The sequence below is a fragment of the Magnolia sinica genome, chromosome 17 (assembly GCF_029962835.1).
Source record: "Magnolia sinica isolate HGM2019 chromosome 17, MsV1, whole genome shotgun sequence".
Taxonomy (NCBI): domain Eukaryota; kingdom Viridiplantae; phylum Streptophyta; class Magnoliopsida; order Magnoliales; family Magnoliaceae; genus Magnolia; species Magnolia sinica.
Window position 1 is genome coordinate 65,575,536 of NC_080589.1, and position 27,223 is coordinate 65,602,758.

General features: G+C 39.9%; 1 protein-coding gene across 2 annotated transcripts in view; it reads right to left on the reverse strand.

Moving 5' to 3' along the window:
* Positions 1 to 20,102: 20,102 nt before the first annotated feature.
* LOC131230206 (ATP-dependent helicase BRM) overlaps positions 20,103 to 27,223 on the reverse strand; it is a 34,497-nt gene continuing 27,376 nt past the window's right edge. Inside the window, exons 10-14 of one of the 2 annotated variants that reach the window (XM_058226022.1) lie at positions 25,660 to 25,902; positions 23,997 to 25,580; positions 22,929 to 23,474; positions 21,774 to 22,016; positions 20,103 to 20,969 (exon numbers count right to left, since the gene is read on the reverse strand). In XM_058226022.1, coding sequence (XP_058082005.1) covers positions 20,331 to 20,969; positions 21,774 to 22,016; positions 22,929 to 23,474; positions 23,997 to 25,580; positions 25,660 to 25,902 — 3,255 coding nt within the window. In that variant the 3' untranslated portion in view covers positions 20,103 to 20,330. Of the gene's footprint in view, positions 20,970 to 21,773; positions 22,108 to 22,928; positions 23,475 to 23,996; positions 25,581 to 25,659; positions 25,903 to 27,223 lie in introns of those variants that run through there. The other variant, XM_058226023.1, reaches the window with a different exon arrangement.

Sequence of the window (27,223 nt, forward strand, 5' to 3'; positions counted from 1 at the left end):
AAACTTTCAATAGAGTAGGATTCTATTACAACCTTGACCTAACCCGTCGTCATGTATTGGTACATCTTCTGAGTTACGGTTCAAGGAAGCAGAAGATTCTTCATCAATAATGGAGGAGATCTTCGACAACGCACTGAATGGGGCTCATCTACTTATCTGTAAGTCAATAGAGTCCAGAGGACCCTTGTGATCATTCCTTTATAGGATTGGGTCTAAGGTGTTTCTCACCCTTTGCAAGTCCTCTAAAAGGCCTCCGGCGAGAGTGTACGCAGTGGGTGCTTTGTGTTGACCCTTGCTCTGTGGAGAGCATAAAAATTTAGGGCCTTGTAGGAGGTCCTTGGCTAGTTTGCCTAAAAGTGTGTGCGTTGTATTGACCCTTGCTTGTAGGAGCATAAACAGTGAGGTTCCTTATGTGGATCCTTAGCTAATGTGCCTAAAATCGGGTGCTATATGTTGACCCTTACTTGTAGGAGCATAAACTGTCAGCTTAGGTGTAGGTTGTACTGGTTAAAGGTGAACCTAATTTAAAACCTTAGGTTTGAGTTGAACCATGTGAAACCTCCTTAGTAAAATCTAGTACACTCAAGGATTGAGTGCAGTTGCTAGGAGTGGAGTAGACAAGTAGTCGAACCACTATAAAAATGACTGTGTTTGAGATTACTATTGTCTTCCATTATTTATGTGATTTCCTTAAGCATTTTCATATTTGATTATTTGATATCACACCTCACATACACAGTCATATCCATCATAAACTAATTTACACGTTGTTTATTTCTCAAATAGTTTGTGATTGGATCCTCTACCGGGCTTGGAAGCCAGTAGAGTTACCTTTGAGTAATCTTAATGTATGCTTGTTGTTAGGATTAAAGTGATAGGATTTTAAATTGTTATAAAATTTTATAAAAGTCCTATTTACCCCCCTCTAGGACATATTAGCATATTCTTACTTTAACTAAAGCGATCATTACCGCAATTTCATTTGGTATCAGAGCGGGTCTCTCTTAAGGGCTTCACTACCTAGAGAGTGATCTTAACTGAAGTTGGAATCATGATCAAAAGTGTCTCAGATGATGTGACAGATCAGAACAATTGCCCTGTAATCCATACTCCTTTGAAAGTTAACAATAGTTCAAAATGGTACCTTAATATAGTGGATGCTCCAGACACATGACTGGTGATCAAACTCACTTTTGTGAGTATTCAGACTTTGATGGAGGATCAGTCACATTTGGAAATGGTAGCTTAGCCAAATTTGTTGGACAAGGAACAATAGTTGTACCAAGCTTTCCAAAAATCAAACATGTTCTTTGTGTAGAAGGTCTGAAACATAATCTCCTTAGTATCTCCCAAATTTGTGACAAAGAACATCTGGTCACTTTCTTAAAAGATGTATGTAGGATTTTAGATTATACAGAAAAATCTCTCATAAAAGGATTACACACTAGTAATAATTGTTATGTTATTGAGAGTACAAATGAGAGTGGGTTATCCACAAAGTGTAATATGGCTGCAAGGGATGAATCCAAACTATGACACCAAAGGTTGGGACATGTTCACTACCGAAATTTAGCTAAACTCAGTTCAAGAAATTTGGTTAGAGGACTTCCTAAGATTAGAAAAGAGGAAAAAGCTGTTTATGGAAAATGTCTAAAAGGAAAATAAATAAAAGTCAACCACAAAAATACAACCATCATATCAATAACAAAACCTTTGGATCTACTGCATATGGATTTGGATGGTCCAACTAAAGTGGAAAGCCATGGTAAGAAAAGATACTTCCTAGTAGTAGTAGTAGATGACTACACCAGATTTACTTGGGTTGCATTTCTTCGAGAGAAATCAGAGCCTTTGAGGAATTTGTGATCTTGGCAAAGCAGCTTCAAAATGAAAAATGATATTGCATAAATCGCATCAGAAGTGATCATGGTGGGGAATTTTAAAATGAAATATTTGAAAAATATTGCAATAAGAAAGGAATTCGTCATGAATTCTCAGCTCCAAAAACCCCACAGCAAAATGGAATCGTTGAAAGGAAAAATCGAGTATTGCAAGAAATGGGATCAGTTATGTTAAATGGGAAAGATATGACAAAAATTTTCTGGGCAGAAGCTGTCAATACCGCTTGCTACATTATAAATAAAGTATACCTTAGAGCAGGCTTGAACAAAACTCCATACGAACTATGGTATGAGAAACTACCTAGTGTGAAATATTTTCGGGTTTTTGATAGTAAATGCTATATCTTAAGAGACAGAGATCACCTTAGGAAATTTGAATCTAAAAGTGATAAAGGTATTTTTCTAGGGTATGCCATGAATAGTCGTGCTTATAGAGTGTACAATCTAAGAACCCTCACTATTCAAGAGTCAGTCAATGTGGTAATCGATGATCAACCTTATGAAGGAGATACCCCTGTGAATGAATTAGAAGATGATGTAGATTCATGCATACTAGATAAATCAGACAACAAATCTCCATCATCCAATGAACCCCAACCATCATCCAACATACCCATCATTAAGGATCACCCTCGAGAATAAATTATTGGAGATCCTAATGATGGTGTAAGAACTCGACAGCAGATAGAAAATATCTATAGTCATTTCTGCTTTACCTCAAATATTGAACCCAAGAATATTGTAGAAACTCTTCAAGATATGAACACTGGATAAATGCTATGCAAGAAGAACTTCAACAATTTCAGAGAAATGAGGTATGACAATTGGTTTCCAGACCACTCGATACAAATGTCATTGGAACAAAATGGGTCTTCAAGAATAAATCCAATGAATCAGGAAATGTCATCGGGAACAAAGCAAGGCTTGTAGCTCAAGGGTACTCACAGATAGAAAGCATTGATTTTGATGAGACATTTGCTCATGTAGCTCGCCTAAGTTTATTAGAATTCTTATGTCTGTTGCATGAGCATTAAAATTTAAATTATTTCAAATGGACGTAAAAAGTGTTTTTCTTAATGAGGATCTTGCTGAAGAAGTTTATGTAGAACAACCAAAGGGATTTTCAGATCCTATGTATCCCCATTATGTTTATCGTCTAAACAAAGCCCTCTATGGTCTTAAACAAGCACCACGTGCTTGGTATAAATGATTGATAAAATTTCTTTTGGACCATAAATTCTGCAGAGGAAGTGTAGATAAAACATTGTTTACTCAAACAATAAAGGATTCACTGCTTATTGCACAAATTTATGTGGATGATATAGTCTTTGGTTCAACATGTGAAGATGCTACTCTCAAATTTGTCAACCTCATGAAATTAGAATTTGAAATAAGTATGTTTGGTGAATTAAACTTCTTCCTAGGATTACAGGTCAAGCAGGTAAATGATGGAATCGTCATTTGTCAAACTAAGTATGCAAACGATTTGGTGAAAAGGTTTGGTCTCGAATCTGGTCGTACTTATCATACTCCTATGAGCACCATACTCAAACTCTCCAAAGATGTTAATGGCAAGAGTGTAGATCAAAATCTTTACCGAAGTATGATAGGAAGCCTACTATATCTCACGGCCAGTTGTCCTAACATATCTTTTAGTGTGGGAGTGTGTGCTCGGTATTAGGCAGATCCTAAGGAATCTCACCTGACGGCTGTTAAAAGGATCATTAAATACATAGCAAGAACTACCTATTTCGGACTGTGGTATCCATTTGAAACATCCACCATCATCGCTGGATACTTTGATGCTGATTGTGCTGGAAATTTGGATGATCGAAAATCAACAAGTGGAGGTTGCTTTTATGTTAGAAGTTGTCTGGTCTCCTGGCAGAGTAAAAAGTAAAACTCAATATCATTATCTACCGCCGAGGCTGAATACATTGCCATTGGAAGTTGTTGTGCAAAACTCCTTTGGATGAAACAGATGTTGCTGGACTACGAGATTGAACAACCCACAATGAGTCTTTTCTGTAATAACACAAGTGCTATCAACATTTCAAAAAATCATGTTCAACATTCTTGGACCAAGCATATTGACATCCGTCATCATTTTATCCAAGAACTTGTTCAAGACAAGATTATTGTGTTAGATTATGTATCCACAGAAAGGCAACTCGCAGACATCCTCACTAAACTTCTTGATTCAAATAGGTTTAGTAATCTTCAAAAATCCATTGGAGTATGCACTCATTGATGGTATCCCAGTGACCATGATCCTCATAGGTAAATCTTCACACTAGGACATTCATGGCTAAGTATCAGCCACAAATCTGAACCTCATGAATTAACCATGATTGTTTTTTTCAGATTATGACATTCTCGATGATAAATAAACTGTGTCGATATCATCGATATTTACAGTTCAATGATATCGATATTCACCATCGATGAAATCAAAGAATCTCAGGAATGTAAGGTTATAACCAGCGGTCCTTCCCAACAGTTGGACTTCCACAATTTTCACTGGATATTAGCAATGGTCATCAACACAGTCTGTAATGTCATTATGAGCGAGAGATCGATGCCATCGATGAGGGATCGATATGATCGACAACTCTGCTATAATAACGAAGGATGTATTTAATTTCAAATCCTCATATCCCCTCTCTTCTCTAGTTACTTCTTCTTACCTTTACCTGTCTCTCACACTGAAAAATCATAATCAAAGGGAAAGGTGAGTCTCTTCCTCATTCTTGAAAATCAAAGACCAAGTAACATAGTATGCATTAACTCATTCCAACGGAAAGACATCCAGCTACTGTTGTTGAACGTCTAGTTCTTAACAGTGTCATCGAGCCTTTTGGTGTGGACCTCCTCCTAGAAGTGATAAGATGGCAGAATATTCTGAATCTTGGGGGTTCTTATCAACTTGGGTTGATCAATGAATTCTTCAGTAAATGTCATGTCATTCGTGATGATCCCCTGTGCATTTAAATTGAATTCTTGCATTACTCAAAACTCATCACTCCCATCACTGTGGGTCATCTTCTAGATCTCGAGGTCACTCGAATTCCAGTAACCAATAGGAATCTCAATGGTTTGGGTGTTTGGGGAGAGGTAACTCACGCACTATGTCAAGGGACCACTATTCCTCGATATGATGACAATTTGCTTCACATTAATCATCTTGGACCCACCTTTAAAATCCTCCATAGCATTTTTGGGTCCAATGTATATCCACGTGACGTGAAAGGTAATCATTTCCCTCTCTTTATGTTGAATGTGCTTTATGATATATATTAAGAAATTTAAGTGTGCCTCCCAATGGTTCTTCTCAAGCAGTTAATTCGTATCATCCAAGGCGACCATCGGAATACACTAGCCTTTCCTGTGCTCATCTGTAAACTCGCTTATCATATTGGCCTCCCTGCCACATTTAATACCATTCATCCAGAAGCATGGTTTGATAGTGACGCAGCCCAGGTGGCTCAACAGTTATGTCTCACTTCATCTCTTCTCGAGAGTAGTGCTCCCATGCTGTCGGCTGCTCAACCTGCTCAACCTTCATGTCCTCCTACTCCTTGGGGATCCAATCGAACACCATTGCTAAGTCCAGAGTCTATTACGAATCGACAACGCATCACCTCGAACGTCATGTACTGAACAGGATGGCTGGTATGGAGGAGCGCCTTTACAATTGTGATTGAAGAGAAAATCGACGTTCTCCAACAAACCAGCCAGCAAGTGGTAGACTTGCTCACACATGGTGATCCTCGGGGACATTAGGAGCTGACTGGGAAAGTTCTATGTTGCTGCGGTTTTTTTTGCATAACATTTTGTTTTAGGTGTGTTTTTTTTTGGGCTAAAATTGGATGGGGTTCTTATTTACACTAACTGACTGTTATAATACTGCCAAATTGGAGCAGTATATACATTTTAGATTTTTTATTATTTATCTTTTTGTATGATTGGCTATAATTCATATCTGCATTAATGCCATCTTTTGAGATATGATAACTGTTACACTACTGCCAAGAGTGTGTGATGCATGTGATGTTTTGATCATTATTCTATCTGCTCTCCCGATGCATACGTGGTCTCTGTACAGGAGGTGTTTGTTTAATCAACTGTTTTAATCATTATACATGTATCCTTTATATATATATGCTCTTTAAATATTGGTTTTCCCAAAGTACTTCAATTTCAGTTAATATCAGTTGTTACACTTTGAAGGGTTGATACCAAATTTGAAGCATATCTAGATATAAGGTGGGCCCTAGATTGATGATTTATGGGCTGATCTACCCGTTGAGCTACTTCCACAAGGATCCAATGGCTGAAATTCGACGTGTAGTGTTAATTTATAGTCCTCAAGCCAAATATAAAGATTTGAGCCGAACGGATGGTAGGAACTCTGTGATCTTGCATTCTGGATGACTTTCAGGTTCCTTTAACGTCAATTTCTAGATTTTCTCGAATATCTGACATGTAAATCCTTCGATCTTAATCCCCTGGGGTCCGTCCCTTGCCTTGGTGATTTATAAGTGTTAAATACATGCTTTTAATACCCTTTTTCAGTCCAGGCTCCTAAATACACCTTGCAACACAAATACGATTAAAATAGGTCATTAAACAGTATCATGTTCATAAATTCAAGTAATAACTAGGATCTAATATGCAATATTTGACCCTCAACAATGTGCCACCAACCATCTTCAAGTACTTACATTTCCAAATGTCCCACACATGCCAATGTGTCACCTGTACCACCTATCTATCTTAAAACAAGAAATTGATCATTTCCTCTCATTTCCTTCTATTTATTTGGAATGACATTTTTTAAGCATACGAAGGGAAATGAAAATGGGTATTTGTCGAGAAATGACAATCAACCCCTTTCACTCATCAATTAAGCAACATTGTATTTTTTATATATAAAGATAAATGGCTACGAGATATTGTTTTAGCAATCCTTTTGTTTTATAAAATATAAATTATGGCCCACCTCTAAGGAGTTAAACGGCCAACTTTAGATCTATTCATCATGGCTCGCTTGATCGAAAGTTAGGATCTAACACACATGTGGTATTGATACTATGCTTGCACAGATACAACTTCATCATAAGGAACTACGTGCGCTAGCCAAGCTACCGACTCAAGGCGTGGAGAACTCAACCCTAGAACAAGTTGAGATGGTTCAGATTAGGTTGACTCGGGTTAGGAAGTATTGAATAGTCAACCTTTTCACAATTTAAACTAAGTTGGAATGAGTTGGGTTAAATTCGATTAACACCTGCATCTAATAAACAAAAAAAAAAAAAAAAGTTAATTTACTAATATAACTTTTATTAACTTAAAAGATTATTTCCTCACAATCATGATTCATCATAACTCTTAACTTTTGATCTTTCAACTTAAACGTAAGCCATGGAAAATTTTCTTTCAAATGTTTAAAATTTATCAAAAGATAGAGATTATTGAAATCATAACTCGACTTTTACCAAGGCATGCATAGCATAAAGCATGGCGTGGATGGTTACTTCCAATCAAGAACTTTATTTTTCATGCATAGATGGCTTTCCAAATCCATAGAAGCCTTCGATCAGGGATATATTTTTACATGTGGGCCATAATTTTATGATTTTCCATGTATATCACTTGTTATATTATTGGTCATAACTCATATATATATATATATATATATATATATATATATATATATATGAATTAATCGGGTCGACTCAATCCAACTTAGCTGGGATGAGATAAGCACGTACCATGTTTTGGACGTGTGATGAAAAATGTTGGAGTGGTGGAAGATAAGCCAACATGATCATGTGATCCTCCAGATCATGATGCATTTTATACTAAGTCTCAAGTTTGGAAAAATGGGTCCCGCAGATCAGAGATCCGAGCTGTTAATTTGATGGGTTTCAACTTGGATAGGCCGTACTCCAAATATCTTGGAGATCAGATGCTCCTGTCCGTCCAATCTTTGTTTTCTTTCGTTCAGTGCTGGCCATTCTTGTATTCTCTTCTTAACCATTTATTGGTGGGTTAGGGTTAGAAGAAGGGTTGGGATTGTTCAATCAACATGATTTTGTAGGGAATCCAAAAAGATGGTGGGCCCAATCATGTCAACAGTACGGATCACGGACCCATGGGCTCTGCTAGACAGCCAGCTAGCTGTTCTCAAAGCTCTGTGGGGCCCACCATGATGTACTTGTTTTATCTACGCCATCCATCCATTTTGCCATCCAAACTGTTTATAACTTCACACAGACCTGGATGAAGGGAAAAGAAAATTTTCAGCTTGATCCAAAACTTCCGTGGCTCCCAAAAAGTTTGCAATGGTGACCATTCAATCCTCACTGTTTCCTGTGGTGTGGTCCACATAAGATTTGGATCTGCCTCATTTTTTGGACATATGCCCTAAAATGATCTGAAACAATGGATGGACGGCCTGGATAAAACACATACATAATGATGGGGCCCATAGAGCTTTGACAGCAGCTAGGGCTGGTGCTGGGGTCACTAGCCAAACCGCGTCCGGCTCTGCTGATCCATACTTCATGATTGACGATGGTGTGCCCATCCTCGCGGGGCGGATTAGGTGTTATTCGGGTAACACCTCAGTGGGTGTTACTCTTACGGCGTGGGGCCCACCTTGACAAATATTTTGTATATCCACTCCGTCCATCCTTTTGATAATATAATTTTATGATGTGATGAAAAATAATAAGAATATATAAATCTCAGGTGGACCACACCATTAGAACAGTATTTAATGACCATTAAAAGCTTCTTATGGGCCACAAAAGTTTTGTATTAAGTTGATATTTATATTTTCCCTTTATCCAGGTCTTCTTGACCTTATAAACGGGTTGGATGTAAAAGAAACATTACAGTTATCAGTTTTTAACGGTGGATGTCTGGTCACCACTGTTGCGTTCGATGTGGTCCACCTGAGATTTGTATTTTCTTAATTTTTAGGAAAACGTAATAAAATGGACTGGAAAAATGGATGGACGGCGTGGATATACAACACTATCCTGTAAAAGTCTAAACGCGTCCTTTGAGGCCGGATCCTCTGCAGCGTTTGTAAAATAAGCTAATTCTATAACTCTATCTCATGAGGCCAAAAGTGATAATTTTTTCCATCCAGTCCGTTCATAATGGTGGGCCCACCATAATTTTGAAACCATTTATAAACATTTCCGATCCAACCATCATTTGGGCCACCCCAAGAACTTGAGGTTTTTGGGCGGTTGGCCATTGTTTCATTCCACCACACAAAAACCTCCAAATTCATGTGGTGGCCCAAATGATGATATGGTTGTTGGATTGATCTGATTTATGTGGGTCCCACTTTCATGGCTGGGCGACCATTCTGGACGGTTCGATGCCCTACATAATCCATGGTGGGTCCCACACACAACGTTTGTAGAATAAGCTTAATCGGTGCAGAGGAACCAGTATGGAATCCTTGAGTCGTTACAGCCATGCGTGGTCAGGACGCGAACAGTGTCCTGCGGCACCGTCCATACAAGATGGCCGGTCTACCACTATCCACATCCGTTGATCTGATGGGACCCACCATGGATGGATGGGATCCAAAAAATCCCAAGATCAGAAGCTTCTCAGCCCTTCCATCTATCTCCTTCAGATTGACGGTTCAAAAAAGTACCATAGTGGTCTGGTAAAGGACCAAAGATCCGATGCCTGTGATCTTCAAATCTAGAAGGTATCTGAACCATCCTCTACCCTTGTGGGGTCCATCCAGTCTAGATCAGGACCCTATAAATCAGGACAGCATGATCCTGATGCATCAGGACCCTATAAATCCACAGGAGAATTTGTGTCTTCTTCCATCAAGACAAAGACCCACAAATAGAGATTCTTGTAGACAACCCACACCATCCAAGTGTGGCCCACCACAGGATCTTGATTTTAGAGGGCTTATAATAAATACAAAATTCCATTTCACATGTGCCAAAGTGGCTACAGCCCTCTTCTTTCAGTGTTCCAAAAAAAGAAAATATTACACAACATTTATGGTGATTCTCCGCGCGTGTATGAATCAAAATGGTGATTCGCAGTACGGATATGAATCTGTAACACATATGTAAGATCTGATCCATTCATCAGGTGAGAGCCACCATGATCATATCCTGAAGAAAAAATAACACCCAATTATACTTTTCAAATGGACCATACGAGTCTCATAAAAAAAATGGACAGTTAGCACCCGTTTGATGAATTAACCGGCTTTATTTTGGATAGGGGTATGTTAAAGAGGTACCAACATGATGAATGGTCTGGATCTCACACCCATGGGCCACATTGGCACATTTATAAGTATTCATCCTCTTTGATCTCTTCCCTTGCAAGAATTTTATCAATTTTCAAATAATTAACTATATGGGGGCATATAGAGTTACTCTTCCCCCTTTACATCTCAAGTAGGCCCCACCTATAAAATGACATTTAACATCTTTTGAGGATTATTCTCCTTTAGTAATAATTCGAATATATTAAGTGTCGAGAATCGAATAGACTTCTATGATTTGATCCCAACATATCATATCACATGAAACCAAGGAATTTTCCCGACGAAAAATCGATCGAACACTTATGGGCCCGACGGCCAATTAGATAAGGATGGCACAAACGAAAATTAACCCAACACATGGCGGCCCGCATGCCGATCACCCGAAAAAAGGTGGTCAATTATGTCAACGATGGAGCACGATTTTCATTAAATCATAATGAAGGCCTAAAACCCTCGAAATTTATTAGGGTTTTCTCAAAAACATCAATGCTAGCAACCTAATTAAACAAAATTATTAGAGCTAATCTCTCTAAAAGTGAGGGATAAAAGACTAGTGAGGTGTACTTCTTACTTGTACAAATGATGCATGTATGTGGTTCCAATATTTTTTGTGGAATTATTTGATACTCTTGTGGAGTGTGATAGTTGATACACGTGTACTTAATAAGAGTTGTGTGGGTGGCATACACTGTCTTAAATTAAAGTATCCAAATTGTGGGGTCCATCATAGCTATCTAATCATCCCATCCTGAGCTCTAATTAGTGAAGTGCATAAATTTCAACCAATCATCCAATTTGGAATATCAAGTTATTTTCACTTAGATCTATGATCCATCTAAATTCAGGCTCACGATCTGGACCGTTCAATTCGAGTAACTTGGATGCCACGTGTATAATATCTTAGTGCCTGTCTATGAACCACCACACTCTGCCAGAGTATTATTCTCTTTTTTATGTTCAATGTTGCTTGGTTTCCTGGACAAGGGTTAAAAAATGGTTTGTGGCTGGCCGACCTCAGTGCGCACAAGGGCTCACCGAGATCTGTGCGCCCGTTATTTCTCACAGTTTAAAAGATGGGTGGCGGGAATCTAATAGCATTTTCAATTGTGATTTTTCAAAAGTCCATTTGGAATGAATTTTAAGATTTCCACCCACCATTCGTGGATGTTGTGTGATATGTGTGTACACCGACACTCGGTACGCACTGGGCGTAGACAGGCTTTTCCATTTTAATATTGGGAAAGTTGGACTTGTCCACGTGGACTCAAGGGAGTTCATGAGTGCATATATGTTTAGTCTATCCACCATAACAATAGGTCTTATCCCTTTAATTATTTAATTAAGGAATTACATGATAGTGTGGGGAGTATGGTGGATCTTGTACATGCATCTCATCGACCGTACATTTGGAATCCGCGTTCATTGATCTAGACCGTCCAATTTGTCGGTCCCACCGCTGATATGATCTAGCCCAAAAATCAAACTAACCCAAAAATCCCAACCTGCTTATCTTTTGTCATCGACCCAAATATGGACGATTGGGATTATCCAATTAGTCCGATTTATGGGTCAATTAAGTGGGATCCACCGTTCAAAATATATGGATCGAAGCAAAGGCATGATATGTGTTGGATGAATGTCCGCGTGAATATGATCCACCGTTGACCGTTGGAGTATCATATGATCCATCTATTTAATCTATTACTAGGAGGAAAGGATTAAAAATGTGGATCTTTGGGAGGAACAACATGAAGACTTTTGGCATATGCTGGTTTCAAATTCAAAGAACTAAGGCTCATGCATGGGGCCCACCATGCAATTTTTCTAGTAGATTTCCTCATATGATGCATGTGCACATAGGGATCTATGTACCTCCGTCACCTACCTTGAGTATGAAATAGAAAGAAAATGACCCACCAAGAAAAGAAAATGTACGGTCCACATCACACCTACGGCAATAAACACTGATCCATGTCAGTTTGGCACTAGTAAACAGTACTAGGGCTGTCAGCTATAGGTGGCCATGGACCTAATGAGCTGCAGACCCATTGAGACAAGCATAGCTTTGGATAGGCTTGGACCTAAGATAAGCTTGGCCTTACCATTCATGGCCACATCATTTTAGAGCTGAGTTATGCATAGCTTGGCTAGTCAAGTCATATATCCTATAAATATATTATTCTAATTTAAATATGTTATTCTAATTTCACGAATTGTGACTTGATTCGAATTTCAATTTATTTTTATTTTTAAAAAAAAAAAAAAAAGAATACTCCAAAACTCAAGTGGTCTACACCACCAAATGCAGCTAGGATACATGGTCATAGTTGAAACCTTCTTAGGTTCCACGACGGTTTTTATCTGTCATCCAACTTGTTTATAAACTTTGGATGAAGAGAATAAAAATATGAAGTTGGTCCTAAACTTCTTGGACTTTAAGAGGTTATAAATGGTGGGCATTCAATCTCCACTTTGTGGTCCACTTAAGCTTTAGATTTATTAGACACACACGGATTGCCTACCGGGCTAGTAGTGAGGTGGCTGTTGGACGGTGCTCTGCACAGCCCACCATGATGTATGTGTTTTATTCATGCCGTCTATCTATTTTCCAAATCATTTTAAGGCATGAGTAGAAATATGAGGTAGATCCAAATCTCAAGTGAACCAGACCATTAAAAAACAATGGCGGTTAAACCCCATCATTAAAAGCTTGAGAAATTTATGACTGTGAACCCTACCTTTTACCCACCGTCGTTTTTCAAACGCTCCCAAGCGTTACATTCCCGAACTGTACGACACATTATTTTGAAAATAGAATGTCTTATTGCGGTAGCAATAGCTACGGTTATAATCCGTAGCTATTGATCCACAGAATCAATGACCCAACCAATTGACTGCAAGGGTATTTTCGTTTGAAGATACTGTCTGTGCAGAATGGCTTAGTGTGGGAGGGTTTGGAAAATACAGTGGGTAAAAGTTGGGGTCTGCAGTCGGAAATTTCTCTAAAAACTTCCTGGCCCACTGTAATTGCCATCCAACCTCTTGATTAGATCACAGAGACTTGGATGAAGCAAAAACAAAAATAAAAGTGTCATTCGAATGGTGGCCCATGAGTTGTTAACGGTGGGCGTTCAATCACTATTTCTTGAGATGTGGTCACATGACATTTGGATTTTCATATTTGGGCTCATGCCCTGAAAAGATCCGTAAAAATGGATGGACAACATAGATAAAATACAGACATCATGGTGGGGCCATGGAGTTTTTCTAATACTTACCTTGGTAATTAAAGGGTTGCTTTCCAATTTCATCCGAAGGGTCGCTTCAATAAAAGCTACTTTAATAAGCTCTTTTTATCATAGCTCTTATTTTAAATAAACTTGTTTAGTAAAATTACTTTTTGAACACAAAAGAAAATAAAAATGATCCTTTAAAATAAGTGTATTTGGCAAAGTATTTAAATAAGTTCTTTTTTCAGGAATAGGAGTCATTTTTAAAATTTTCAAATTATAACAACAATTCAAGCAGTTGTTTTGATAGATCTCATCATATATAGGCCATGCCCCAAATGGTAGAAGATTAGATGGCTACATATAATCTTCATGTTTTAAGATATTTGGGTCATCCATTATATCAGCTATTAAATGTGGGTTGTCCATTACATGGAGCTCACCTTTGATGTGGACCACTCATCGTGTGAGCCAAACCTTTAAAGTGTGTTGTCCATCACGAAAGGCCCATCTTTGATGTGGATCATTCATCATTAGGGGCCCACCTTGATATATTACATCCATCATGTGGAGCCCACCATCAATGCTAATCGTCCGTTATTTGATGCCTCTCAATGTCCATTACCCATCACCCATCACGTGAAATCCACATTTGATGTGTCCATAGTGTGGGCCCTACCTTTAAAGTGGATTATCCATCATGTGGGGCTTACTTTTGATATCCATCATTCATCGTGTGGGGAGTGCCTTCTATGTGGATCATCCATCATGTGGCCCACTTTGAATATAGGTTATCATGTGAGACCCTGGATGTGGATCGTCCATTAGGTGGGGCCCACTTGATTTGGACCATCCATTACAAGTCACACTTTGATGTGGGTCATCCATCATGTGAAGTCTATTTCATCCATTATATGGGCCCACATTGATGTGAACCATTTATTATGCAGGCCCCACCTTCAATATGACTCATTCATCATGTGGGCCCATCTTTGATGTCAACCAACCATCATCCATCACATGGGTCCTACCTTTGATGTAGACCGCCCATCAATAAGGCCCACTTGATGTAGATGTTCCGGCATGCTAGGCCACGCTTTGATGCGGGTTATTGATAATGTAGGGCTCACCTTTGATGTCAACCGTTCACTATGTAAGCCCACCTTGATGTGGACCATACATCATGTGGGGCCAAGTTCAACATGGGTCATTCATCAGGAGGGACCCACCTTTGACGTCCACCATTAGTCATGTGGGTCTCACTTTTATTGTGGACCATCTATCATATAGGGCCCACTTGATGTGGATAGTCCATCATGCGGGGCCACATTTTGATTCGAGTCATTCATCATGTGGGATCCACTTTTGATGTCCACCATCCATCATATAGGTCCCACGTTTGTCATGGATCGCCCATCATGTGGGGCCCAACCTTCAATATGAGTCATTCATCCATCATATGATCCCACATTTAACACCCATTAACCACTTAGCCCAATAAACTCTTTTTTTTTTTCTTCTTTAATACGCTCTCCAACTTCTAAAATCAAAGCTTATTTTACTGCTTTCTAAATAAATAAAATCCATAATTAAACATTTACCAAATAATCTAAAATCTTATTAATTTTTAGAAATAATCCAATAAACTATTATTTGTAAAAATGCCAAATGTCCCCAAAGAGACCACTTATTCGGCACACATGTTAAGGATACCAACTTATACAGAGGGACTCTTTATACCGTACACGTGTCAAGGGTGCGGTGGCTAGTGGTGGATTCGATGTGGGCCCACCATGATTTATGTGTTTTATCCACACCGTTCATTTATTTTTACATATTATTTTAATAATTTATCCCATAAATGATGGAGATCAAAATCTCAGCTGGACCACACCATGAGAAAACAGTAGTGATTGAACGTCTACCATTAAAAATCTCCTAGGGCCCACTGTAATGTCTATTTGACATCCAACCTTTAGATCAGGTCATACGGACCTGGATGAAGTCAAAAAACAAATATCAGCTTGATCCAAAACTTTTGTAGCCTTAAGAAGTTTTTAATGGTGAGAGTTCAATCAACACTGTGTGGCCCACTTGAAATTTTGATCTACCTCAGTTTTGGGTTCATACCATAAAATTACCTGAAAAAAAATGGATGGACGGCATGGATGAGACACATACATCATTTTGCGGTCCACAGAGCACCAATTGTTATGGTGGGCCCACATAGCTCCGAAGCTCCAGAATAAATAACATACCATCTGTACCGTACACGTGTCAATGGTATGAACGTCGACGTTGAAAAATCTCTCTGGGCTGATCATGATGTATGTATGAATAAAACAAAATACATTATGGTGGGCCCACATAGCTCCGGCGTTGGCAGCGGAGTAGTTACAACGGCATTCGCGTCAAAGTAATTCGGTCCGGCTCGTTGAACCAGCATAAACAAGAGACCCGATGTACTGTACACGTGTCAAGGATAGCAGAGAATCAGAACCATCCATATATATTAAAATATCTTGGATGGATTATATTTTGAAAAACGACAGAATCGGATGATCCTGTCCGCTTATTTTATGGTGTCCAATCCGACGGTGGAAAACACAAGTGGTTAAGAAGCGGACATTCCTTGTTTGGAAGTACAGATAAGTGATGGCAGGACAGTGTCATTTTTCAAACACCGGACATCCAACAGTGCGGCCTATAGTTAGGACAGTCTTGTGTTCACACATACCCTGCCACGTGTACGGTAGAGATGGTCCCTATCATATTCAGTCCTAACCAACTTTTCCACTTTCTTATATTTCAACGATGTACCTACATACAGTACATCACTACAGGGCGCGGCTTCGGTGGGGTGAATCCCTGACTGTGGGGCCCACCTTGATGTATACGTCATATATCCAGGCCGTCCATTTGTTTTCCAGATCATTTTAGGTTAAATGCCCAAAAGTTAAGTAGATCCGAATCTCAGGTGGATCACACCACAGTAAACAGTGGTGATTCAACGGCCACCATTAAAAACTTCTTGGGGGCCATGAAAGTTTTGGATCATGCCGATATTCGTGTGATCCCTTCATCCAGGTCTATGTGACGCTATCAACAGCTTGGATCGGAAATAAACATTAGGGTGGGCCGCAAGAAGTTTTCAATGGTGGGTATTCAATCGCCACTGTTTACTGTGGTGTGGTCCACCTGAGATTTGGATCTGCTTCATTTTTGGGCCCATGCCCTAAAATGATCTGGCAAAACGGATGGACGGCTTGTATATAAGACACATACATCACAGTGGGCCCCACAGGCAGCGTCCTCTACATACCCGCTAGTGTGGTCCTTATCTGATGGGCCAGGGCTTCTGAGGTGATGAAACAGATGAACGGCTAAGGAGAATACAACAAGAGTCCACATTCAATCTGAATATTTCCAATCTCGGGGAACTTTGGAACATCTGTCATGACCCATCCATGATGGGGACGATGAGATCGACGGTCTGGATCACCGAACTGAGGGGCCTAAATGCATGTTGGTTGGTCTTTGATGAAGCATTGCCCTGATGAGTAAATCTCAACGGTAGAAAACATGAGCGAGACAGCACACTTGAATTTGTGCACATGTGCAGAGTCCAGGTCGCTCATCAGTGGGTCCCACCATGAAAAAACATGGATCAAAAATCAGTAAGGTCCACTTATCAGGTGGGCCACAAGTGTATGATGAATATATAATACTCGTCCCTTTTTTCTAGACGTCCATTTTTCTTATACATATGTGGTGAAGTCCCCATGCAGTGGACATGAAGATGCACCGTTTATGTACAAATTGGGCCCATAGTTCGATAATCCAGACCGTTGATATTATTGTATTTACTGTGGATGGGGTATTCCTCAAAAATCTCCACCAATGATTCTTCCTACTCTCTGATCAGTGGATCAAAACAGACATCAACCGTCCATAAAAAAAATGCGTGCATCCGTATAAACTGATATCTCATCCGTGAATAAGGTGGGGCCCACCTTGTAGGTGATCCGGCACAAAACCAATCTGCTGCACTGAAAACAATGAATGGCTTAGAAAGCTTGTATGGCCCACTGGATAAGCGACCTTTTCTGATTTAAAAAGCCAGCTAACCTTTACGTTGAGGCCCACCTATTGCATGGCTCAGATGTCCCACAAACATCTCAGGCTGGCACGTGCACGCTGTCGGTCAGAAATCAATTCCACCCAACCACGATTTTGAGGACACCCAAACGCTGCCTTAGCTGATCAGATGATGTATTCCATAATGTCTCAAATGGCAACTAACGATCCTAACCGTTCATTCTCTTACAACATTTTCACAAAGAAAGGAAAATGTCCGAGCTCTTTGGGGCCCACCATGTTGTATATGTGAAATCAATTCCATCCATCAGGTGTTAAACCTTATTTTCAGCAAACATTCAAAACATCAGACCCATTAAAAACTCACATGGGCCACATCAATGGGAGCAATGTAAGGTTGCAACTAAAATCTCCTAGTTCACGTTTTGTGGCCTGCTTAAGATCTGGGTCAGGCAGATTTTCGGATATTCGCTTCATCCTCGTGAGTCATACCTGATGGACGGTTTTGATGAAAGATATACAATTTGGTGGGCCACAAACAAACTTATGGTTGGCTGTTGGCATCCCATCCCCATTGTACCTTGTCGTCATGATGGATGGCATGGATTTCACATACATAACATGATAGGCCCCACAAGTTTTGGGTGTTCCTAGGTGCAGCCTAACTTAGGCGTCGTAAAGGATTCCGGTGGGCCATTCATGGCTTAGTGATCCAGACCATTGATTTGACAAGCTCTGGAAATGTTTAATACCACCAAGCCATAAACCTCTGATCTTTTTCATCTATTATCATAAAACCCCTCTTTTATTATCACATCTAAATAAGCCCCAATCTTTTGATTTGACTGGATTTTGGGGTGTTCAATGCTGCTGCCGAAATGACTAATTGTGATATAAACCTCTATATTTTCATCCATTATCATAAAACCTCCCTTTTAGTAGTATGGGAACGGATTGGGTGCGGCCCTTACCGCGGAATCCACTTTGATGTATATGCATTCTATATCCATGTGATGTAGGACGTGTATCTTAGCATGGGCAGATCAAAAGAAAGTAAAATGGAAGTGAAAGTAATTTGTCACATTTGGGCCTGGTCATATTTAGGGCATGGTGTAATTGGACCCAGGCGCATCATATTCAAAGAAATTTACATTTGAAGTGTGAATCCTAAATTGATTATAACTTTTGATTCATGTATCGTTACAGGACGTGGACATAAGACCTATCAATCTTTATTGTAACAGGATCAATCGACCCACTTAATGAGTTGCATTTGTCCGTTTCGTGAGAAAATGCGTACTTTCATAAAATTTTATTTTACAATTTTTGGTAATTTCATTTTTTGTCATATTTTGTTATTTTTAAAAGTTTTAGATTTTCATCTTTTAAAAAAATTTCTTATAGTTATACTAGGACTCTTCCAATGACATTTATCTAGACTTTTTATTTTCGGCTAATCAGGCTTTATATGAGTTTCACTATATCGGGTGACTTTCAATTAGGTTGGATTTTTGCTTTTTTTCAATAATTACGAATTAAGGTTTTATTTTTTCTTTATTACTGGTATGGGTGTCAATGGGTTGGATCGAGCCTGCAAAATCTGAATTTTGAGTAAGGGCCAACCCAACAGCCCAGCCTGAAATAGTTCAAAATCCGGTCCAAGATTAACCTTAGGCCGCCGGTTTACAACCCTAAGTGGTGTAATTGAGAAATCATACACATGAGACATTATTCAATAAAAAAAAATATTCATTTTTTATCTAGTTTTCTAGTGGATTCAAAACTTTTACAACTTGAAAAAGACAGTAATCCTTCTTTCATTATTTCACTCTTCCCTGCGTCACCATGCCATTCATTTTTATTTTTATCTTTGTTAGATCATTTTAGGGCATGATCCAAAAAGAATAAAGATCCAAATCTACATCCCTACTCCATCATTAATGCATAGACGACCCATATATTCCGTTATTTAAATTACATTAAGCATTAGAGCTTAATAAAATGCAAGAGAATCAAAGTACATGAATAAAACACCTTGTAGTCACTGGAGCTCTCAAACTATCATTCTTGATTTGATTACAAACGACAACAACTCACTCCTTCACGCTGGAATGGTTCGGGCAAGAGCACTTGCCCAACTGCATAAATCTCCACAATTTTTTTGAAATGTTTCACTTTTCTACTGGACTCCACTAAAATTCTCAAAACTTTTCTAAAAATTTCTATAAATCATTAGACCATTTTCTGCACCTCTAGAAATCTCCACAGTTATATAGATATCATTCTCTACCACTTTCCAATCGCTTTTTTAGACTATTCTAGAATAGACTACACTTATGTAAAAAACCTCCCCAAAAGCATATCCTCATTCTTCCAATAGACTTGTTTCTTTCTTGGTAATCCTTCTTAGAACAATAGCAGGGAACCAGTTTGTGATCTTAGACCGTCGATCAACTGATCAAATGATTCAGTCTACCAGTATAAATTCCTACTCAAAACCATACAGACCATTCAGTCTACCAGTATTCAGTCTACCAGTATAAATTCCTACTCAAAATGGATTTTCTTTTCTTTTTCATTTCTGTTTTTTCTACCATATTGATTGAAAGTTATATGGTAGTGACAAAAAACAAAAAAAAGGGTAATAAAGGATACAAATGGAGATGGCCGACTTAATTGTACAGGCAGGATGGCCCACTACACTTACACCTGAAATCAATAGGGAAGAAAAATTGGCCGATCACATTGTATATATGTACACTGTGAGATCTCTCATAAATGGCTTGGCCTCCTTTTACCTGCATCTGTTCTCATCCTCTTTACAGGTTTAGCCCACTGGGCCTCTTTTAGACCCCCTGACCTGCCACCATCATTGCCCTGCTGGGCCGGCCACTTGTGCGGATGTGCCACCTGATGGGGTGGTTGATAGGTCCTCACTGGGCCGACCTTGACACTGCGAGGCATGCTGACAGGAGACATTGGGCCACTCCTTGAATTGACAACAAGGGCCTTGTCCCGGTCTTTCCTCTTCTTCTTGCAGATGACCAGATCTCCTGGGTGGGTCAGCCACGGGGCCTCATCTGGTGGACCATGATCCCGGCTGCTGCTACTGCTGGCCAGCCTGGATTCCTTGTGGGGCTTGGATGGGTGACCCTGGGTCCTGGCGTCCATACCAGTGGGGCTGGGCCCACGTTGCAATTGCCTCATGGGACCCTGCTCTGGTTCAACCTCATTGATCAGCTTGTGCCGCTTGGTGTGGCTGGCCACGGCCTGCCTCGGGGAACGGGCGACTGTGGCTCCAGGGCTCGAAAATGTGAGGGCACTTCTTGCTTCCCGGAAATCTGTGTCCGGGAATGCAATCTTCATTACGTCAAAGAAAAGATCATGTAGCTTTCTCGCTTCCGATCTCACCTGCACCAATATTTACACAGCTTCAGATCCCTAGGGGCATGCATGCCATTCTCCAATCAAGCAGTTACTTTTTAGTGAACTGAATATGCAGAGTCCCATCTTTAATTCAGCCAGATGGTTCACATGCTGGGCCCCATGGTGGAAGAGAGAAAAACCCCAAAAACCTCCACCAACGGACTTTGCCCCGCATTAAATAAGGTCCATTGGTTATAAATGTCCCAATGTAATAGACTATTAGACATCGTTTGATTGTAATCAATCTATGTAATATTCTATTACATTGCACCTGTGAGAGTTGGGTGCTTTCATTGTTGAACCCCAGCCCAGATAAAGGAGGGTGGTTGTGTGCTTCGCAGCTGGCGTCAGGAACAATACCACATTCAAAACTCATGCTAGAGCGTCTGAAGATATGGCCCTTGATAGCCAACCCCAATTAGATGGGATAAGGCTTATATGATGATGATGGTTATAAATGTCCCATGTTCAACAATTGGCTACAATGAATCATCTGATGTGGGAGATCTTACTGAAGGGCCCCATCTTAATGCACAGAGAGAGAGAGAGAGAGAGAGAGAGAGAGAGAGATGATCATCTACAAGTGACTGTACTTGCGGTGCAGGACATTTTCAGCCAGAAGATGCAAAAGAGGGGAGAAAATCATTATTATTTTTTTCATCTTGTGACTAAAGAAAGTGGTATAGGCACCTGCAGGTGATCAGGTCTAAAAAGGAACCAGGAAGGAAAAGTGAGGCAGTCTTGCAATACAATATTCAACATGAGATATTATCGACACGTCCAACATACCTCGTGAGAGTATCCGCAATACTGAGCTGCACTCTTCAACATCAACTGCACGTCCGACACATAGTCCATCACCCCATTATACTCTAACCTCTCCACGCGTTGATCAATCCTCCGTAGATCTAAGAGATTATTCGCAGCCATGTAACTTGGGTGTTCACTCTTCCAAAACTCCGTTAAGATTGGCGCAATCTGATGACCATCTTTATTTACTCTTCTTTGGAACTTGCTAGTCACATTCTTGCACTGCGAAAGAATGAGAGCAGACTTAGCTACTTCCACATGAGCACAAGGATCTTCATAATCACGCATGGCATGGAAATCATCTTCTGAACACCTTTGTAACAAATATTGCCCAGATTTTTAAAAATCTCATAACATTCTTGCGAAATTTAGATCAAACAATATAATAGCGATAGCATTGCGAGATTTTCAAAATCTTAGCAATTTTATTCTCGTGATTTTAAAGCAAAATGTGTTCAACACAGTTTAGAGAAACCATTTTATACATATATTTTGCATGCAATTATTAATTTATAATAAATATTAATTAACTATTTTATTTTCGGCAATATCTTCCCGATAATATTGCGAGGAAAAAAAATAGAATTCTGGAAATCTCCTGAGAAATTCCCCGGCCAAGAAATTGCCGAAAACAAGATTTGTCACTATGCAACCACCATGTTACCATGCCCACCGACAAAAATGCACGCATACATACAGATCACATGCAGCTAAACACATAAACGGCACCATGCCTTCCATTTTGCATTCAAGTAGGGTACACTTCCATTCAAGATTGTGTTACATTCGGATGATTTGACAATGCGGTTCTTAATATTGGAGCTATCATCAAACAACGTAAACATCGAGTTAAATTCCATTTCATAAGTTGCAGTTTCCTAATCTTTAAACTACTCAAAATCCGTATCATGTCTTTTGAGATGATTAGAAGATTAGCTTTTTTATGATGAATGTAACCGTGATGAGGGTTCGATTCCCCTCCCAAGGATTACCTGATGCACGTGGTTTGCGGGTGATTGCGTGCATCCGTAGGGAATAGTCTCGCCTCAAAATGGGGCGGGGACACCCTGACATGATTCAAAAAAAAAAAAAAAAAAATTTGATGAATGTAACCGCTAATTCAAAGATGCATACCTTTCTTTGAACAATGTCCGACATCTTTGTGCCAGAAAATACAGGCCCACCTGTGTTCATAGCTTTACTGTTCCAGCATTCTCTAGAGTGTTCTGATGAATCCACAGCAGGGACTCGCAAACTATTCGACTTGCAGGGTTTTGGCATAACATGCAATTTCGAAGAACCGGGAACCTTTCGTGATGTCAAGTTGTGCCTCTGTTTTGAAACTGAGTCAACTGGATCATGCCTATCAGCAACAGGGTCGCTGAATCCCTCGAGTTCGGGATTGATCCTTAATTGTGCTTCATAGTTATGGTCCATTGATGAGGGCAGTTCAGAAGCACTCCCACGCTGAGGGAAAAGCTTTTCACCATTAGATTTCTCTTCAAGCCTTTCTAAATTAGACCTAGGACGAACGCGAATGCTACGCTTCCGCTTTATTTTTGGTTGCAACACCTGTTCATCCTCGCCATCATCTCGTTCATGAATCCAACTTCCAGATTGTTGGAGTTCCATGTGAGAATCACCTGACCCTGCAATTTCTCCTTCCTCTAGATCATCACCCTGGCAAGAATTTGGCAGAATAAAATGAGCGAACAGGAAAAAGTACTCAACCATGTAATGAATAACAGTTACAAAGAATAGATATTTGAAGAGGTAGTCCACAAAACACAGGCCGGGAAATGTGAGCCGTTCAGGTTTCAGTTTTTACAAGGGAGCTCGTGGTTTAGTGATCCAAACCGTTGAGATGATGGGCTCCAATGTGGATAACAAATGCAACAAAACTCTCCAACCTAGAAAATCCTAAACCTCCAACTGGTTGCTAGCAAATAGATGTTTAAGAAAGAAAATACTGCAAGTCCATATTCAACCAAAAGATATTCAAATATTTGAAGGCAGCATCTTTCAATCTGGGACTTTTGGTCCATGGGACGTTGAAAACTTCCTACACTAGGACCAATCAGCCATAGACTGAGTCTGATCAACGGTTTGAATCACAGCATCATAGGCCACCTGTACCAACTGACAACCACAAAACTCTAGCTCACGCATTGCAAAGTATCTCTTTGAGGAAAGGAGACATACCGTCCTTCTTGTGAGAGAGCCAGGCCGAGCATCTAGTGCAGAAAGAGATCCAAACTTCTGGGAAGATATGGAAGGGGTTGCAGTCTGAGCCAGTCTTCGACTTCCAGATGAAGATCCTGACGAACCTGCTTCATACATATGATTGCTTCTAGCACCCTCTAATTCTCGAGGAAATTCATAGGGGCCAGCGGCTGGATCCTCATCTTCCGACTGATCCGTATTATTGGGTGGTGCACCAACTGCCACACTAAGTTCTTCATCTTCACACTCTCCAATTTCTCCCTCTTCTTCATGCAAAGAATACCCATTCTTCTCGTCTGTACTTGCTTCAGAATCTTCTACATTTTCATCGTCTATCTCCAAGTACATGGAATACTTTTTTATTCTGGAGGAACCCCTTGGCCGCCCCCTCTTTCTCTCGGTTTTGGTAGGAGATACATCACCAGGAGTTTCACTTGGTTCTATGCCAAAATCAACAACTAAACCGTCCTTTGGTGGCTTCTTAGATAGATTAGCTATAACAGCATTTACTTCTCTCGTTCCAGCTCGAAGCCATTTCGGAACTTGATTGTACTTGATCATCTCCTCCGTCCAATCAAACTCTTCATCCATCTGATTGAAGAGCTCTCTCTCTTCTTCACTCCGAGCTATCATGCGATTCACCTCCTGTAGTGAGGGAACATCATGAACATTTTCTTGACACCTCTCCTCGTCATGCAACAATGTTTCTAAAGTCAAACGCCTCTCTTCATGTGTAGTGCGCTGATCAAAGCGCCCAGCATTTATGACCTCATCTGCCATATCTATCTTATATTGTTGAATATTATTGCGGATAAGGCTCTCAATGGATCCCATGTATCGACCCTTACCCACAAGATCATCCTCTAAATCAACTGAACCACTGTTCCTCAATTCATCTTCTTTCTGATAACTAGAGATTTTGTCAACAACTGCTTCCATGTATATGACTTTGACCTCTCTCTTCTGTCCAATGCGATGAGCCCTGGCAACTGCTTGTTCTTCATTTTGGGGATTTGGATCAGGATCATAGATGATAACAGTGTCTGCAGTCTGAAGATTCAGGCCTCTTCCGGCAGCACGAATACTGAGCAAGAAGATAAAGCAATTGGAATCAGGGGCATTGAAGTCCACAATAGCTGATTCACGATCTTCTAAGCTAGTTGTTCCATCAATTCTTCTGTAGACGAGCCGTCGCCATTGCAAGTACTCCTCTAATATATCAAGAAGCTTTGTCATGGTACTAAAGAGAAGCACGCGGTGTCCAGTTCTTTGAAGTTTTATGAGAATCCTATCTAGGATCCAAAGCTTTCCACAAGATCTCACAAGGAAGTCTTTGGACAGGTCACTGAAATAAGGGTAATTAAGCAAAGGATGATTGCAAGCTTTACGCAGCTCCATGCATCTGTTGTTAAGATTCTTATACTTCTTGACCTGGTACATTGGATTCTTCTCGACCCTCCTTTGCTCATCCTCAGGATCAACTCTGATAGTACCAGTAGATTTGATCCAATCATATATGGTACCTTGGATTGCAGACATTTTACACCTCAAAACAATGGAGACCTGTCCAGCAGCCCCGAATCAATACAATTATCAACCATAGACAGACCTTAACCAGGTATGACTAGGGAAGAAAACATACCTTGGGAGGAAGTGAACCTTCGACATCTTCAACGCGTCGTCTGAGCATAAACGGCTCCAGAATTTGATGAAGACGGTGTATGATGATGACTTTCTTCTCGGTCTCAAGCCAGTCATCCTCTGCACTTTCTGAAGAGCCATCCTTTTGAAAGGGCTTCGAGAACCAATCTTGGAATGCCTTGCGATTATCAAATACTTCTGGGAGGAGTAAATTTAGAAGGGACCAAAGCTCCTTCAGATCATTCTGGAAAGACATGATCAACTCAATCAATAAAAACAATAAATTCCATTTGGTCAACAACCTAAACCATAGCAAAATAAATAATAATAATAATAATAAAAGAAAGATGAAAAGAAAAGAACCACAGTTGTAATAGGGACAAAAAGAATCTTTTCCCTGAAAATTTGAAGATTAGCCATTGTTTCCAAGTGTGACATCTCCGACTAGATACTTCCATTTTACCCTAAAAAGGTACCTACTTAGAAGAAATGGATGACTAGATATTCCCTGGGAAACTTCACATTTCCTAACCTTTATGTACAAGAACAACCTCACTCCCAGGTCTTCTTTGGAGAATTTCCATTTTCCAAGCCTATGTACTTGCATGTTAATATGCCCATTACATTAATAGCGTGACTGGAGAACACTCAACTATGAACACAAGATGAGATGATCAGTAAATCCACTAATCAGACTTTACATGAACCTTAAATCTCTTTTTAAGTTTCTCCTCTTCAAAACAACTTAGAAGCAACAGATCCTTTCGGAGACCAGCCAGACCTTCAGTAAGAAGATCATATAAACCTGTGTAATTTAGTGCATTATTCAGATTTCATGGCGTGCCTCAACTACTCAGGCCCATACTAACCTTTGACATTCTTCAACATTCTGAAAGGTTCTGACTCTTTAATTAATTTGAATATGGATTTCTTTGAATTCCCATCATGCTTGGTAGAAACTTCTCTGTTAACAAAAGAAATTTACAAACAGGTGTCACTTGTAATTTTATCTTCAAACTTGCTCCACACTAGCTCTAATAAGAAGGTAGGAATTGGGAAAAGGTGCAGGTAGGGCTTCCAAGAGATACAAAGCCAACCTACAGTTCCGCAACACATTTAAGATTCAGATTTGGATTTGAAGAATGAAGAGTGGCTTCTGCAGTTTTGTTTATCAGTAACGACAATTTAATCGAAGAACAAGGATACACAGCAATCCAAGGCAATGAATATGGGAACCCACACAAAGGGTTTGCCTATCCCCGACTTCCGCTGAGTTATCAGCTAGATCATTGGCCTCCCTAGGACCAAGGATAAAAGAGATCGGAGGGACTTCACCGCATCTTGTTGTGACCAACAATGTACTCTTTTCCAAGGTGCAGGGCAATAGCCAAAGGCACAGGCCCAAGCCCGCTAGTCCAAATTAGACATAATCCAGTTCTATGGCCTTAAACCCCACATGGTTTGAATCCACCAAGGTTGGTGGTCCTTAAACCATGAGGGCAAGTGTCATGGGACTGATCTACGATAATAACCAAACCGTTCGGCCTAAGGTTCATGGACCCTAG